This window comes from Cheilinus undulatus, linkage group 24 (genome assembly GCF_018320785.1).
Source record: "Cheilinus undulatus linkage group 24, ASM1832078v1, whole genome shotgun sequence".
Taxonomy (NCBI): Eukaryota; Metazoa; Chordata; class Actinopteri; order Labriformes; family Labridae; genus Cheilinus; species Cheilinus undulatus.
In genome coordinates, this window is record NC_054888.1 from 22529853 (window position 1) to 22546487 (window position 16635).

The following is a 16635-nucleotide window of genomic DNA, read 5'->3' on the forward strand; positions in this document are numbered from 1 at the left end:
ATTTTCAGGATGTATAGAGTGACAGCAGAACTGAAGTAGGGGTTGTTTTAAGATGCTAAATGCTACTTTTTTAAATTTCTGTCAAACTAGAGCCTATTTTTGTGAGTGCATCTACTGCATTAACAAAAAATCGGCAGGATTTTTATGGTTAAACAGAAGAGAAAATGACATTTAGAAACACTGGGTGAGTCCTGAACCTGGCATACAGTGTAGGATTCTGTGTGTGTCAGTCTACAGCTACATTGTCTGCTGGGTTTCAGGCCTGCACTTGTGACTTTTTCTCCATTTATGATGTTTTTTGGGGGCTTTTTTATGTAACGTGGTGTATTAAAAACAAAAAAAGCATGTTTAATTTGACAACTTTGTGTTTATTGACTCATAAAACATTCTTCAAACAATAAAACAATTTTAAATGTCCGTTTCTGTACAATGCTTGCTAAGCAATTTTATTTATATATAGAAAATGTAAGAGGAGTTGTGTTAAAATGACAAAACTCCTTCAAATTTAATGGCAGGTACTCTGGAAAAAATAACAGCATTCCATCAACAAATATTTTCAAGCAATAAATATGTATTTATAAATAGTGTAAATTTACATCAAGATTAGAAACAACAAAACAAAAAAATCACAAATTAAACTTTTATTCCATAAGTCTATGTGCAACCCATTCTCTTTGTGACTTGGCTAGTACGTTTTTTTCCTAAATTTTTCCTTTTTTACCTAAGAAACAAACAAATAGTTTTGAAAAGAACAAGACAAAGATAAAACATAAAAGCTGTAAAAAAATGAAGAAAGAAAATCACCTAAACTCTTCACATTACAAATTTTTTTTGGAGATTTTGCTGTCGAAAGAGTCTTAAAATTACTATCTACCATAGAAAAAGACCAGTTAGGCTAGTGCTCCTTTGAAGGAAAAACAGAAGAAAATTTAAGGGGGAATTTCTAGAAAACAAAGCCAACATTTCATCCTGTTACCAGAGTAGAAAAAGAAGAAAAGGGAAGGGAGAGAAAGGTTGTCAAGTCAGTAGTCTTTTACGGGTGGTGTTGCCAGTTGTGACAGTTAACAAGTATCTACAAAAACATTTTTATCACACGTTAAGAATCCACGCTCCTCCCCCAGTGTTCCCAACCAGGTTTTGATTAAGTCCTCCATTAAAACAGGCCATTGTCACTAGAGGGGGCTGGGAGAAGAGAGAAAAGAAGTCCTGTTAGCGAGCTCGCCGGCGCCCCCTTCTGGAAGGCCAGGCTCCAGCACTTCAAAACAGGTTGCATAGACAGACACGCTCGGCCGCCTCAGCCTCCGGCCGTCAGGTCGGTGAGAGGATGAGGGGGTGGGAGGGAGGGAGGGGGGAGACGGCCTCGGCTTTCCTGAATATCAGAAATGGTCCGCGTATGTGGATGTTTGTTCTTTGTTTCAAATCTTAATACAAGTTCCTGTAAAAGGGGCTTCATGGCTCCACAGCAGAAGAAGAAGAAAGAGGTGACACCTAATGTCAAGATGAAGATGAGTGAAGAGGGGGGGCCTGAGGAGACAGAAATCATGCATTAATCAGCAGTTTGAGGGCTTTATGGGTGAAATGCTGCTTTCAGTAAGAACTAGAAGAAGAATCAAATTTAAGACCCAAGCTGAGAAAATTTAAACCATAATATGTGGTAAAAAGTAAAGGAATAAAAAATATCTGGGGTGAAATGTCTGATTAAATTAATAAAATGTCAATTGATACGGGATAAAGTCATTTTTTCTATTATAAACACCCAAATTAGATAATTTTTGGCACCTTTAAAGCCAATAGTAACATATTTGATTCTCAATTTTGTGAGACCTTTACCAAACATAATTAATAATAACTTCCTTATAAACCTTTTTCTATACAATCTGCTAAATTGATTTAAAAAATGCCCTCCAGAGGATTATCAGCTGCCAAAAATGCCTTTTGTATCAAATTCGATACAAATGATAGATAAAAAATTTTGGCATTTTTTATTTTGGGGGGGATTTTGTCACCAGGTTAAATAAATGCCCCCCCCCCCCCAAAAAAAAAATCTGGCTATCATTTGAGGTATCAGTCTTCAGAGTTAAATGCCTTTTTTTCTGTCAATATGTGCTATAGTGATATTTGTAACATACGCAGCAAGCATATACTTAAAATAGAATGATTAAAATTCAGTAAATGGGACATTTTTGGCACTTTTATCCTTTTGCAATTTAAATTTTTTCCACTGTTTTTGGCACTTTTTGCCCATTTAAGTTGCCCTTTGCCATTAAAGACCACCTTTTCCCCATTCTTGCTGCTCTGCTGCTCGTTGCTGATTTAAGTCATTTTTCACACATTTTTTGCCACATTAATGCTGCTTCTTGTCCATTTTTGACACATTTTTCCTGCTTTTTGACCCTTTTTTGCCATTTTTTAAACTTTTGCCACATTTTTTCTGCTTTTTGACCATTTAACTCACATTTTTCTTGCTTTTTGACAAATTGTTGTCACCCTTTTTCTGCCTTTTGGTCTTTTTGCCATATTTTTTCTGCTTTTTGAGAATTTATCTCACATTTCCCCTGCTTTTTGACCAATTTTTGTCACCTTTTTTCTGCTTTTTGACACATCAGTGCTGCTTCTTGACCATTTTTGTCACATCAATTTTGCTTTTTGACCATTTTTGTCACATCAATTCTGCTTTTTGACCATTTTTGTCACATCAATTCTGCTTTTTGACCATTTTTGCTGCTTTGTTACCAATTTTGACACATTTTACCTGCTTTTTGCCAATTTTGCTGGTTTTTTTGGCCAATTTTTGCCACATTTTTCCTGCTTTTTGACCATTTTTTGTCACTTTTTTGCTGCTTTTTGATCTTTTTGCCACATTAATGCTTCTTCTTGACCATTTTTGTCTTATTAATGCTGCTTTATGACTTTTTGTCACATTAATACTGCTTTTTACACAATTTATGCTACATTTTCTTGCTTTTGACAATTTTTGCCACCTATTACTCATTTTTTTTGTCACTACTCACCAATCTTTTCCCCTTTTCACCCAGTTCTGTCTGTTTTTTATGTCTATTTTGCCCTTTTCATTGATTTTATGCTACTTTTTTGCCGTTTTTTCCTTTTTTTCCACCACTAAGATTGTGGCTCTTGCAAAGGTGCTTTTTTAACAATTTGCCACTTAGGTTGAGCATCACTGTTTTAGAATAATCACTGAATGTGATTTGAATGACAATTTTAGTTGTTTTTGTTGGTTTAAAATCACAACTTGCAGCACTCTTAAGCACAGTTGTTGATTTTTTATTTTCAGGCATTTTTCAGGTATTTTCCATCATTTTTTTGTTCTATAACTTCACATAAATCCACAGATTTGGTCTTTCAGCTCAGCCCTCCCTCAGTATGCACACTTACTAATGTGAACTGGTCATAGACCTGCATCAGGTCCTCCATCCTGTGCTGCTCCAGCACCACGAAGTCGTCCAGCGTGGCGCTTCCTTTTCTGGCGCAGTCCTGACAGTGGACCACATGCTGCTTCTTAGACAGGAGCTCCCGACGCACGAAGAGGAGATTGAACACCTCCACCTGCACAGAAAACACACAAACAAACATAAATTGCAAAAACAGACTAAATACCCTCGACATTTTGTTATATTGGAGCGCAGAGCTTTAATTTGTAGGTCTGAATGAAGCTGAACAGCAGTGACGACGCTCTGAAAAACAAATCCTGCAGCTGCTGCACAGACAGAGAATAATGGAACAATTAGTGAGACACAATGACAGCAGACATTTAATGGGATATGGACACATTTCTGCTAAACAGCCCACATAAAAGCCTCACTGTCAAATAAACCCATTAGCATACCACTAATTAGTTTGAACAAACACTGAGCCGGCCTTTAATTCATCCTCAAACTGATCACAAGTGTCGACGCCATCCAAACTCAGGGGATAAATCCTCAGGATTCTCGTCCAACAGTTTGAGCATCGTTGAGAATGTGAGCAGTTAATCACACGTTAAGATTAATAAAGCAAGAAAAAACTGTCAGCTCCTGTTAAAATTCACACCCCTGACGCTGAAATGTTCCTACCGACCTCACAGATGGTGCAGTAGTGGGCTGGCTCGTCCCTTGTCCTGGGCCTTAGCACTGTCTCCTTCCCGGCTGACGCCAAAGCCTCCTTCACCCACTGGCACTGCTTCAGCGTCCGCAGCAGGCAGTACCTGTGACAGGAGCGTGGCGTGTCAGACAGAAATCAGAAAACACAGCTGGTGTCGATGGCGGAGGACTGTGTGACTCACTTGATCATCTCGAACAGCTTGTGGTCAGACACTTTGATGTTGCGAGCCATGTTCCAGGAGAGGTGCACCATGGGAACCATCGACTTGACGCTCTGGAGCTTGTTCCACTCGTAACGCTCCACGGCCAGCTTGTACTGATGGGCTGGAGATGAAGAGGCAGAACATATTTTACATGACAAAACACATCCAAAAATCATCTTTAGGGCTTCTGTGAGGATGCAATCAGTAACGTGGCGCTTTAACAGGTGTTAATATTTATGCTGCAAGCATACAGACAACCGAAAAATACATCTGCTGAAAACAGGAAATGAGACCCCCCCCGTAATCAGCTCACTTTTCTGCTAAAAAGGTCACCAATCAACTAAAAGAGCCTTTCATACAAAACAAGAAAAGGTCAGCTCTAATTCCTCTGAGGCAGGCTGTGAATTTTAACGTCTTCTACTTTTGTTTGGGTCCATCTACACCGACTTTTGCAGCAACTCAACCCTCTTTAAATGACGCACGTCATTCCCATCATCTTTGAGGAAGAAGACCGTCATCATGCAAATTGGATTTTAGTGTCATTAACAGGAAATGTTTTGTTTTTCAGTTAAACTCGTGGATGGTGTTGTGTCTCGGGGCTCGTTGGATCACTGAAATCAATCTCAGACACCTGTGATAATTAGTTTATCAGGTGAGCTCAATTTAAGGAAAACTACTTAATTTCTAGTCTCATTTACTGCAACCTTGGATTGTCCAGATGGATGGAGTAGTGGATGGTTGGTGGATGTCCACCATGTCCCAACAAGGCTGCAGGGAGAGAGCTGGTAGGCCCCTTTAGGGTCCCTGAAGGTGTGAGAATGACCTCGGCAAAGTATCTAGAGTTTCTGACTTACTACTTTCTTGATTGAAATAGCTTTGATTTCAGTAAATAGGACCTCCTAATGCTGCAAATTCAACAAATGACCATTTTCAGTACTGAACAACCTACAAAATGTTCTGAAACTCTGTTCTGCATAATAATTTGGAACAGTGCATTTTGAGGTTTGTTTTTTATTTTTGAAAAAAAAAGAGTTATCATTGGGAGGTTTGTTCAATAAAATCTAAATTAGGCTCTAACGCAGAGATATTCAATGCCTGACTCTAGAGCCACATGTGGCTCTTTTATGTCTTAATTTGGAATATTATTCTCCCAGAAAACCTGTATAAAGAAATCAGAGAAAAATATCTTTTGCATAATAATTTGGAACATGGTGTTGAATGATTTGCAGTGAGGTGATCCAGAATGTCCTTTAGGGTCAGGAAAGTATGGGAACGGAGGAAAATTACAACCTTGCAAATGTGAAATAAATCTTATGTCATATCTGATCTGATGCAAGTCCACACTGAGTTGACATGAGCGCATACACAAGCTCTAACCTGGTGTGAGCGTTCACCCTGATTTCTAGCATATTTAATAAACAAGGGCCGATCCTCCTGTGTGCATTAACCGGAGGTCCCAGTGGCCCTAACTCAGAGCAGAAGGCATACCCGTTAGCGGTCCCACGTTCCAGGCGATGTTGTTGCACCAGCCGATGGCCTGCACCCAGTGCACGGTGCCCGTGTTGAGCCACACCAGGTCGCCAGGTCGCTGGATGAACCGATACACGGGCACGTCAGCCTCGTACAGGTCCTCCAGGTTGGGCCACCACGAGCCCATCAGGAAGTTGATGTTGTTCCTAGAGGGAAGGAGGTGGTCAGTTTGATTCCAGTGAACATGTCTGAACTTTATTAAACGCCTCTTACTTCTCACAGAAGTTGCTCATCACTCCCCAGTATGGCTCCGGTACTGCGAACCACTCACAATCTCCGGGTCCAATGTTGATGTTGACCGCGCAGAAGTTGTTGTGTTCCTGGTGACCTGGAAACACAAGATTTTTATTTTTAACAACATTTTAACTGCACAGATACACACCCTAAGCAGCATCTGTGTGTAAAAGGGAGTTCTAAGCATTTTGGTGAGTATCTAACTACTCTCTGCACTTCACTGCAGACAGAGCAGAAGAAGGAGGCACACAAGTAGGGAAGGAGCGCTTCAAACCAAGCCCTGCTCCTTCCTGATTATGTGGCGATAATTCAAAGTTCTTTAGAGCCTGAATGCAGAAAAAAGATCAGAAAATATCTGATTACTTTGTATCACAGCTTTGTTTGGAGCTACTGCTGCCGCCTCTCACTGCTTCATCTGTGTTGATCACCCGTCACTGCACACCACCTCTCTCTCACTTTCTCTGCAGCTTTGGTTTTAAAAAAAAGACTATTTCTGTTTTTTCTTTGGAAGCAAATGGATAACGAACCATCAGAGCTGGTTGCACATGTTACATTGCATTAATATTGATTTATAATGCTTTGTGCTCCTATTTACTGGTGATATTAGTTTTATCATCATTATAGAGTTTTCATAAAACCAGAATTTTGATATGAAATGAGTCAAAACCAAATATCATCATCACTGTTTTTTTGTCTGTGAATTTTTATGGCAGTTTCCCCTTTTCTGGATTTCAGTAGAGAGTTAAATAAAAATTTCAGTTCCAAAAACTGAGTTTTCTGGCTTTTATTTAAGATATTATGCCTTAAGGGGTTAATAATCCAGAGGACATGTCTGTAACGATTTTAATCTGTGTCTGTAATTCCAAATTTTTCATATTTAGGTGATTTCTCAGGTGTCAGCATGTGGAGGATGGGGAGCCAGTCATCAGTCCACAGGTCAGGATGTAAAGGAAAACTGTAAGGGACCAGGAGACATCTCAAAAACTTCCATATATTCTAGATTCATCTCATGCAAAGTGAAATATTCCAAGACTTCTTTGTTTTAATTTTGAAAATATAAAACCTACTATCTCAAAATTTTAAAATATCCCAAAAACCAAATGTTAACCTTCTGGAATACTGCCCTAATTCATCACTCAGAAATCGCTTGGAGCCCTTTTTGTACAAATTACTGCATCTATGGAGAGATTCTCAACCTTTTCAACCCATGACCCCCAAAATAGAGGTGCCAGAGACCGGGGACCCCCACTGTACCTGAAGGTAGCTGAACACAGCCATGAACTTTCAAGAATAGTCATGTTGAGACAAAGCCGTCCATGAGGGGGTATAAAGGGGAGAGCTTTCTGGGGCCCAGCCCACTAGGGGGCCATGGAGGTCAACAAAATCATGGTCTATTGTGAAATTAAGCTGTGATACGCATATTTTATATCAAACCTGAAAAAATAACCACTCTTATCAATGAAAAAAATCTCTTAAATAATTTGTGTAGTATATAGCCTTCTTAAACATGTAAATCTATTTGTTAAAAAAAAAACCCACAAAGAATTAAAATGGGATAAAAACTGAAAAAAAGTGGTTAATAATGGCAAAAAATGGGGGAAAAGATGGTGAAATTGGAACTTAAAAGTAGCAGAAATGGGTTAGAAGTGGCAGAAATTACATATGAATAGCAAAAAATAACAGAAAAAGGCAGATATAGAGTAGTGGTAGAAGGGAATTATAAAGTGGCTGAAAAGTCTTTAAATTGGCAAAAATGGGTGGAAATCTGGTGAATGGGAAGAAAAATCAATATAAACTCGCAAAATGGTGCTAACTGAGAAAGAAAAAAATAGGCAGATACTGGCAAAAATGGGCATATCAGATAGTGACATGTGGTTAAAATGGGAAAAATTGGGCATTAAAAGTGGTAAAATGAGGTTAATAGTGGCAATAATGGGTCAACAGGGGCAATATTAAGATTATGTGGCAAAAATTGGTTTAGAAGTGGCAAAAACAGGCAGAAGAAGTGGTGAAAAGGGTTTAAAATGGCAAAAATGTGTTAAAATTTGTGGGAAAAATAATGAAAGCTGGTTAAAATTAGGCAAAATTGTTGCAAAGTGGCAACAGCAGAACTTAAAAAACATCCTTAGTTTTTTTAGGGAATCTAGAGACCCCCTCTCAGCGTCTCCCAAGGTTGAGAACCTCTAATCTATGCAATGTAGCATGGAGGCGATCAGTCCGTGGCACTGCTGGGTTGATATGAAGCCTGAGTTGCTCTGATAGCAGCCTTCAGCTCATCTGGATTGTCTTTAAAGAGTAATTTGGATACACCTTGATGCTTAATTTTGGGTTTCTCATATCAAATTTAAAAATCCACCATCCATGAAATAAACTGACCAGGAGGGTTTAATCAAATTTAAGGAAATGCCCGCAACGTTTGACTTAGTTTGCAACAACCATCCCTTGTACTAACCATAACATTTAGATACCTTCTTAGAAAATAAAGGTTTGATAGCAGCCTTCAGCTCATCTGGATTGTTGAGTCTCTCTTCCTCTGGAGATTCCTTACAGGGTTTTGGTCAGACCTGTAATACCAGGGTCAGTAAACCAGTTCCTGGTAGTTCTGGTTTCACTGAGAGCAGGTGCCAAGTCCTGCTGGAAATGGAAGCTCCCTAAAGCTTCTCAGTAAAGAGGAGGCTCTAAAATCTCCTGGTAGACGGCTGACGACAATTCCCACATGATATTCTAAGTTTACTTTCATCTGAAAACAGGACTTTGGTCCAGATCTTTTTCTCCTTAGTCCAGGTGGGACACTGATGATGCTTTCTGTGGTTCAGGATTGGCTCCACACTAAGGGCGCTTTCACACGAGGCCCAGTGGTTTCAAGCCCGGGCCCACTTGGGTCTGTACACGGCCAGTCAGCAGTCTTCCCCATGACTGTGTGAACTTTACCATGTGAGAATGAAGGTTCAGGAAACCTTTGCAAACGGGGCTTTTCCACAATAACCTAATAGTTTGAGATAGCGGATTTTTGATTGTGACTTGACCGTGGAACAATCAGGAAATAACATCACGGCTCTTATTCAATCACCCATCCCTGCGCTGTCTCTGCTCTTTAAACTGGCAACCTAATGACACATCCTCAGCCCTAATCAAACAGTCCTGGGTTCTCATTTGGGTCTAAATCCAGCATCATCCCACCCCTGACTTCTCCATCAGCAGAACCAGAAACATAGCACGCCTGTTCTTACCTGGTATCCTGCTTCCTGGAACCTTCATGTAGAGCTGAACCGTGTTCATACCCAGGATGGTGTGACCGACGTGGCTCAGCAGGTTCCCAGCTGATACGACTCGAGCGAAGGCCGGGAGTTTACTGAGCTCCTGCAGCTGCTGCTTCCACCTGGTAGAGATTAAATCAGCAGGTAAGATCAGAATAATCATGATCCTGCGGCTTAAACACAGCTTGTAAGATGAATTCAGAACCCACTTTCTCTCGTCTGACACATCGATGTTGGTTCCAAACTTGATGTGCTTTAACGGTCCCCTTCTTTTGCGTGCAGCGCTGAAAACGAAACCACAATCAGTCACAATCTTTAGCTGAAGGCTAGTGAAGGAACAGTCTGATTTACAGTCTCACTTATGACAGTGTCTCAAAGTTAATCATGTGGGCAGCTGCTCCTAAAACCCCCAAACTGAGTCTGGATATTGTCTGACTTCTGATGTGATTTCAAAACCATTACCCTGGACATAAAATGATTCAGCTAAACTAAACTATATTCTCTGTGGGAGCAAATAAAATCTCAGAGTCTGGAGCTTTCTAATGAGCCGAAACAATCAAGCTAAATAGGTTTAACCACGCTACCTCTCTGCAGACGCTGGCTCCGTGTCCGACGGCTCCTTCAGCGCCTTCTTCTCATTCTCCTCCTGAAAACAAACAGCAAAGTTTGCTTCATCTTTTTCTTGTTATAAATGTCAGAACTCGGCCTGAAGTGGAGCAAAAGGGCACGGATAAAGTCTGACTGACCCGTAAGGATTCCTGGAAGGAAGCAGCCTGATACTGGGCGTATTTGGCGATGGTGGTGTGGGCGCGGGCGCTCTCGCAGCGCCACATTTTCTTGACCCCACTCGGGTCCCAGTTCTCGTCCGCAGGCTGGGAGAGCTGAGTCCAGACCTCGACGAGGTGCTCCGGGTTGGCCTCCACCAACGTCTTAGTGGAGAACAGACCCAAGTCTGCAGGGAGAAAGCAGAGACGTAATCAGGACAGCTTTCTGATGTCTGAGTCAGCATCAGAGCAGAAGTTAGAGGAAGTGGTTACCCAGTTTTAAAGCACCAGCCAGTCCTCTGATGACGGTGACGGGGTTGGAGGGGTTTGTGCAGAACTGGTGCAGAGGAGGGAAGAAAGCATCCCTCTTGTTCTCCAGCTGGTTTATAAAGGAAACAGAGAGGTGAAAGGATGTCAGAAGAAACAGAAAAAAACCTCCGTCTCTGCACTCCTCTAGTTCAGTGGTTCCCAACCTGGGGTCAGTGCACCCTCAGGGGGGCCCAAAGATCTCAGGAGGGGTCCCTGTCTGCTCTGACATTGTCAAGACTAGTTTAAAAAATAAATCATGGCTGGAAACAAAATGTAAGAGCGTATTAGGACCAACCTAAAGACGAAAAAAAGCAGAGAATCCATAAATTTAAAAGCATAAAAAAGGCAAAGTTTAGGGATTTTAAAGATGTATATTTACAAGAATGAAAACTCAGAATTTCAGAGTTTAAAAAGTTGGAAATTTCCAAGTTTAAAAAGTCTAAAATTTTTATTTTAAAACTCAAATATTTCAACAGGAAACCAAACTGAAAATAATGGTAGGATTTTTAACTTTATTATCTTAAAACCTCTACGTTTAGGTTCACGTACATTTACCACCTTTCAAGTTTCAGAGTTCTAGTTTTTTTTCCCGGTAATTGAACGACTTTTTAAACTTGACAATTAGTTTAACAAGCATTTTTATTTTTCTAGAGTGGCCTTAATTGACTGTTGTAAAAACAGATAGCTCAAATTTCCCTCAGGATCAATCAGGTATCAAGTACCTTCATAGATCTGTCATCAAGGGTAAAAGCTTGGCTTTTCTTATCAGTAGGGGGGCTCCTAGGAAAAAAGGTGGCTCTACTTCATACTAAACCTCATGTGCACGCTTTATTGATATCTAAAGACCTGCACTGCCATCATCATCATCACTGACTTAGGGCAGTGGTTCTTAACTGGTCCAGCCTCATGACCCACCACTCTGTCTTACTACAAATCAGGACCCAGGTTCCCAAAAATGTTTAACAACGCATGTTTAGGTAATTGAATATGTTGCAGTTTGGAGCATGATTGAACCAAATACATGATATGAAAAAGAGAAGGGACAAAACTGACAAGTTTTCCCATCATTCTTTGTAAATTTCTGCCAATTTTCCAGGGATCGTGAGAAATTACTTCACTACCATGGGAAAATTAGGCTTTACATTGCAAGAAGAGGGGATAAATTAGTTTGAATATTGATCAAACATTTAAATTTACCTGATTTCATGGTAAAACAGGGTAAAATAAAAGGTATCTATACATGCCCACCAAGGACTTTCAGACTTTTTGCCACCATTTTTTTATTTTATGTACACCTAGTTGTGATCCACTGAAAACTGCTCTGCGACCCACTTTAGGGTTTCGACCCACCAGTTGACCACCGACATAGGTGAGGCATGGCAGGAATCCTGCAGACGGGCTGCATGTGTGCTGTGTAATGGCTGTGGCGTGTTTACCACAGTACACCTGATGCACATGTGCATATTTTAACAGTTAACTTGCTTTTACTTTGAAATTAATCATTACATGTAACTAGGGCTGAAACGATTCCTCGAGTTATTCGAGTGACTCGATTCAAAGGCAGATTATCTGCCTTGAAGCTTAAATCAGCCATGTACGCCCATAGTGTAAGCTTGGACACCGCGCTGTGTGGCATGGCATGCTGTGCATCGCGCATGCGTGAAAATCACGTGGGAAGAAAAAGAAGATGCAGCAATGCTGACAGGCACTTGTCCTGTGCTTTTTATGCATCCAGTGTCATTATGGTGAATACAGCTCTATGCATACACAGGTGGAAGTATGCAGATCTCAATGTTTACAAGCTGCCTGCACATCTCCCTCATATGAGACAGCAGTCTCACAATTTCTAGACAGCATTTTGATAAATAGATACCAGTCAAATAGAAACGTTACTGCCGCAGACAGTGAGTGAGACAGAGAGAGCAAACAGGTCAGAGCTCAACAGGCTATGGGTGCAGCTTTAACCCTTAAAGGTCACATATTTTACCCTTTTAAAACAAGTTTATATTGGTCTCAGAGGTCCCCAAAACATGCCTGTGAAGTTTGTGGCTGAAAAAAACACTCCAGTGTTGGAGTTTTGCATGTCTAAAAACCCCTCTGTCTGACAACACCCCCTTGACTCCGCCACTCTTAGGAAACCGAATTGGCTCTCCTGATCCAGCTGAGAGGAGGATCAGGAGGAGGGTGGAACTTTCTACCAAGTGGGGAGGGCCAACCAAACCTGGGGACGGGGCTAACTCCCCACATGACATCATGAGGGGAAATCTGAGAATGGTTCGTTTCAGCACACACTTGCTGAAAAGTGGAGAAACAGAGAGGGGGGGGAATGGATTTCTCTGATTCTTGGGGGGATTGTGGACAGGCCAGGGGCACATATTTCTGCTTGAAAAGCCTGAAAAGTGTGTTTTGCATATTGTTTGACCTTTAAAATGTGTCCTCCAGGTCCAGGGTTGGTGTTAAAAAGTCTGATTTTTACAGTGGATCCACTCACAAACAAAAATGTGGTTGCAAAAATTAAAAGTTAACACCCGTTGAACAATGGATCCTATGATTGTAATGTAAGAGTCCAACTTTCAAGCATCATTTGACGTATGTGTGAATGATGGAGATTTATTTCCAGCTAGAATCTGAGGACTTTTGAATATTTAATCAGATTTAAATATTTTTAAAGACAGCCTATCAGACACAGAATCACAGACTTGGTATTTTTTTTTTTTTTTAATTTCACAGCAGAGGCCTTTCCATCTCTCGATAACACTTACATAGATGCTCGGTGTTGGAGGGTTGAGCTTGTCTTTGGGCAGGGCTGGTGAGGGTGGAGGGGGCAGCCGGGGCGGGGGGCACTTGTCAAGGAGGATGCTGCTGTTAGAGAGGCCGTTCCTCCCCAGGTTCCTGCACAAACAGGAAGCAAAAAGATGCTGTTACAACAGTAAAATACATGTACTCAATTAAAGCACTCAATTTAGAGGAAAATATCCTTTCAACAATAATTATTACAGTGCAAGGTAAGCAGTGTGCTGAATGATGAATAATATCTGCATGGCAACAAGGCTGCCCAGTCGCCTTCGGTGTTGTTTACAGTTACATAACTATATGCTCTTGTAGTTACTCTGCAAATCCACCGGGGGGAGACATCTTCAAAAGAAACACCTGTAAGATTTCACATGCAGCAAATGAGGCTTGAAACAATCTGGTGGACTTATAATGTAATAAGCATTGCATGAAAACAACTGATTAACACAATTTAGTCTAAAAAAAGGCTAAAGAACTGGGATGGGAAGGGCGGATTCCTGGATCAATTTAGCAGCAAAAGACAAGAAGATTGGGATGATTATAGGCTTAATGGGGATTTACAAGTCATTTTGATGTAAATCTACACCAAGAGAGAGGCAAGTGAACACAAAAATCCAAGTCTTTAAGAAGCATTCACTACTATAACTGTCCTGCATTAACTGCTGCTAACTTTTCCTAAAAGTGTCTGTATTTTAAGTTAAAATGCTATTTTAACAAATCTAACAAAAGCAAAGAAATACGACCCCTCTTCCCTAGAAAGACCTGATTTTGCTGTGCTTAAATCAGTACATTTTAAGATGATAAGTCGTTTAACTAAACCAGCTGAGGAGGTTTTAGGCTCCCATTGGTCAGGATAACTACCGCTCTGTGGTGCTGATCAAAGGCACCTCGAGGAAGGGTTTGGCTGTCATCAACACATGCCATTATGGTTTTGTAGGCTAATTTACAATGAAACCGACACATTTTACTCTTTTATGAAAAACATTTGCAGCAACACCTCCTAAAAAAGACAGGATGGGGAAATAAAAGCCTGGAGAAGTAAGAAGTACTCATGAAAAAATGGCTGCAACTATTAGGTAAATTGGTTACAGGTCAGGGTTTAAAAGGAGCATTTTAGAGAGGCAGAGTCTCTCAGAAGTAAAGATGGGCAGATGATATAATGTACAGTAGATGGTACCTAAAATCTGGAGAAATTTCTGTAAGCAGCATCCAGAAATGCTCCTGTCTTCTTTGGAAAAGCTCATTTAAAATGGTCTAAAGGCAAAATGGAAAACTGTTCTGTGGTCGGATGAATCCAAATTCAAAATTGGGGTTGCATTAGTGCCTATGGCGTGGGCAGATTACACATCTGGAAAGGAACTATCAACGCTGAAAAGTAGAGAGAGGCAAGGCAATGCTAAACCACATTCCGCATCCATCACAACAGCGTGGCTTCACAGTCGAAGAGTCCGGGTGCTGAACTGGCCTGCCTGCAGTCCAAACATTTGGACTCCGCAAAGAAGACTCAGGACTGTTCAGCAGCTAGAATCCTACATCAGACAAGAATGGGATAACATTCCTCTCCCATCAACTGGTCTCTTCACTTCCCAGACTGTTGTTAAAAGAAAAGAGGATGCTACACAATAATAAAGATGGTCCTGTCCCTACTTTTTTGAGATGTGTTGCTGCCATCAAATTCAAAATGAGTGAATATTTCTGCGTCCCAGCTTTTTCTGTAAATGCAGGTTGTGCAGAGCTGTGATTACCTGCAGGCCTTGAGCACGTCTGTGGAGCTGGGGTAGATGGATATCGACGACGATGACGATGATGAAGAGGAGCTGTGTCCGTGCGGAGGCGTAGCTTTCAGACTGGTGACGGCAGGCGGCTCGGCCTTCAGCGGGCTTTGAGAGTCCTCTGATATTCCTCCCTTGCCGTTACCGTTGACAGCGGGCGCCGTCGACGTGGTGGTGGTAGCTGTGGTCGTGGAGGTGGTGGCTGGGCTTTGGGCGCCTGTTTGGGTATGTTCGGAGGATTTCGGCGAGGGCGTGGCGGTGGACATGGCAGATATGGGCGAAGAGGCGGCTGAGCTGCCCTGCGCGTGTGGCGTGGAGGGTAGGACGGCTGGGTGGATGTTGTTGATTTTCTTGTGGGACTCCGGCGTGGTCGAAGCGGAAGCTGCGGCCCCTTCTGACGGCCCCTCAGCCTCCTCGGGGTTCTTACCCCCCGCCAGCAGGGCAGAGAGTCTAGGATTGTCTGCGCTAAGGCTCGGCTTCTCGCCGCCCTCTGCCGCCTTGCCGCCGTCCTCTGAGTGCACATGATTGGCTAAGCCGTCTGCCGGCGCCGCTTTGCCGTCAGCTGAAGGAAGGGGCGATGGCGCCTTGCCCTCGGAGCCCCCGTTTCCGAGGGAAACCGTGGCGTGGGCGGCGGCTGTGTTGCTATCTTTGGTAGCGGACGCACCGGGTGCTGCTCCACCTGAGGTAGAGGAGGGGGGCAGGGAGGGGGGCGAGGGGAGGTGGTTGTGGGCCTGCTGCTGCTGCCGTGGCGATGGGGCGTTAGTGGAATGTCCAACCTGATTGTTGGGGAGCACGGGGGCGGTGGAGTTGGGGGTCCCCTCGGTACTGGAGCTCGCCTCGTGTGGAGCAGACGTCTTCTGAAGCCCCTGTGGGACGAAAAGATGTTAGCACTTATAATGTTTATCACAGTTGGAGACCTTAACCTTTGAGGATCGTCCCATTATGAAGGAAAAAACATTGTACCTCTTGTAACCAGGGGTGGAAACTACTGTAACAGAGTAGTTTTTTAGGGTACTTTGAAATCAGTACTTTTACTTATACTTCAGTAAAGTTTAACCGGGGTAACTGTGCTATTACTTTTTACTGTACTTTTTCATCTTCTGTTGACTACACAGTAGAAAACTATTTTTTGACATAAACGCACCATGAGTGAAGTCATCCAGTGAGTCAGGATTCCTGCCTGTGACATAAGTCAATGGTTCCCAACCTGCTGTCCAAAGATCTCAGGGGCAGGGCCCTGTCCGCTCTGACGTTGTCAAACTTAGACGTACATACTGCTGACTTAAGGCCAAAACCTCTTATCTCCAAAATCACTACTTTACAGGTTCATTTTTGAGCAAAAACAAAAAAATTGTTTGGGGGGAAAAAAAATATTTTTTTGAGATTATAAAGTCATATATTTACAAGAAAATTAGCTCAGAAATCCAGAGGTTAGAAAGTCGTTAATTTCTGACAAAAAAAGAGTTTAAAAAGTCTAAAATTTTGACATTTGAGATTCAACAACTTCCAAGTTTTCCTAAATTAATAAATCTACCACAGTGTAAAGGCAAAATTTACAAGACACCAAACAGTTGTTGGATTTTTTTGATTTTCTTTTAGCTTTATAAACTTAAAAAAAAATAGTTTTTATTAACATATATTAACAACTCTTAAAGTTAAAAAAAAACTGTTTTTTT

The 16635-nt window shown here is 41.7% G+C and overlaps 1 protein-coding gene across 3 annotated transcripts in view; it reads right to left on the bottom strand.

The window, feature by feature from the left end:
* Nucleotides 1-347: 347 nt before the first annotated feature.
* Nucleotides 348-16635, bottom strand: part of LOC121506191 (lysine-specific demethylase 6A-like) — a 61185-nt gene continuing 44897 nt past the window's right edge. For all 3 annotated transcript variants that reach the window (XM_041781871.1, XM_041781870.1, XM_041781872.1), the window contains 13 exons: nucleotides 14933-15825; nucleotides 13157-13286; nucleotides 10359-10464; nucleotides 10068-10273; nucleotides 9906-9967; nucleotides 9531-9605; nucleotides 9295-9443; nucleotides 6044-6158; nucleotides 5789-5976; nucleotides 4280-4421; nucleotides 4075-4201; nucleotides 3394-3564; nucleotides 348-1524 (listed from right to left, as the gene is read on the bottom strand). In XM_041781871.1, coding sequence (XP_041637805.1) covers nucleotides 1495-1524; nucleotides 3394-3564; nucleotides 4075-4201; nucleotides 4280-4421; nucleotides 5789-5976; nucleotides 6044-6158; nucleotides 9295-9443; nucleotides 9531-9605; nucleotides 9906-9967; nucleotides 10068-10273; nucleotides 10359-10464; nucleotides 13157-13286; nucleotides 14933-15825 — 2394 coding nt within the window. In that variant the 3' untranslated portion in view covers nucleotides 348-1494. The remainder of the gene's footprint in view (nucleotides 1525-3393; nucleotides 3565-4074; nucleotides 4202-4279; nucleotides 4422-5788; nucleotides 5977-6043; nucleotides 6159-9294; nucleotides 9444-9530; nucleotides 9606-9905; nucleotides 9968-10067; nucleotides 10274-10358; nucleotides 10465-13156; nucleotides 13287-14932; nucleotides 15826-16635) is intronic.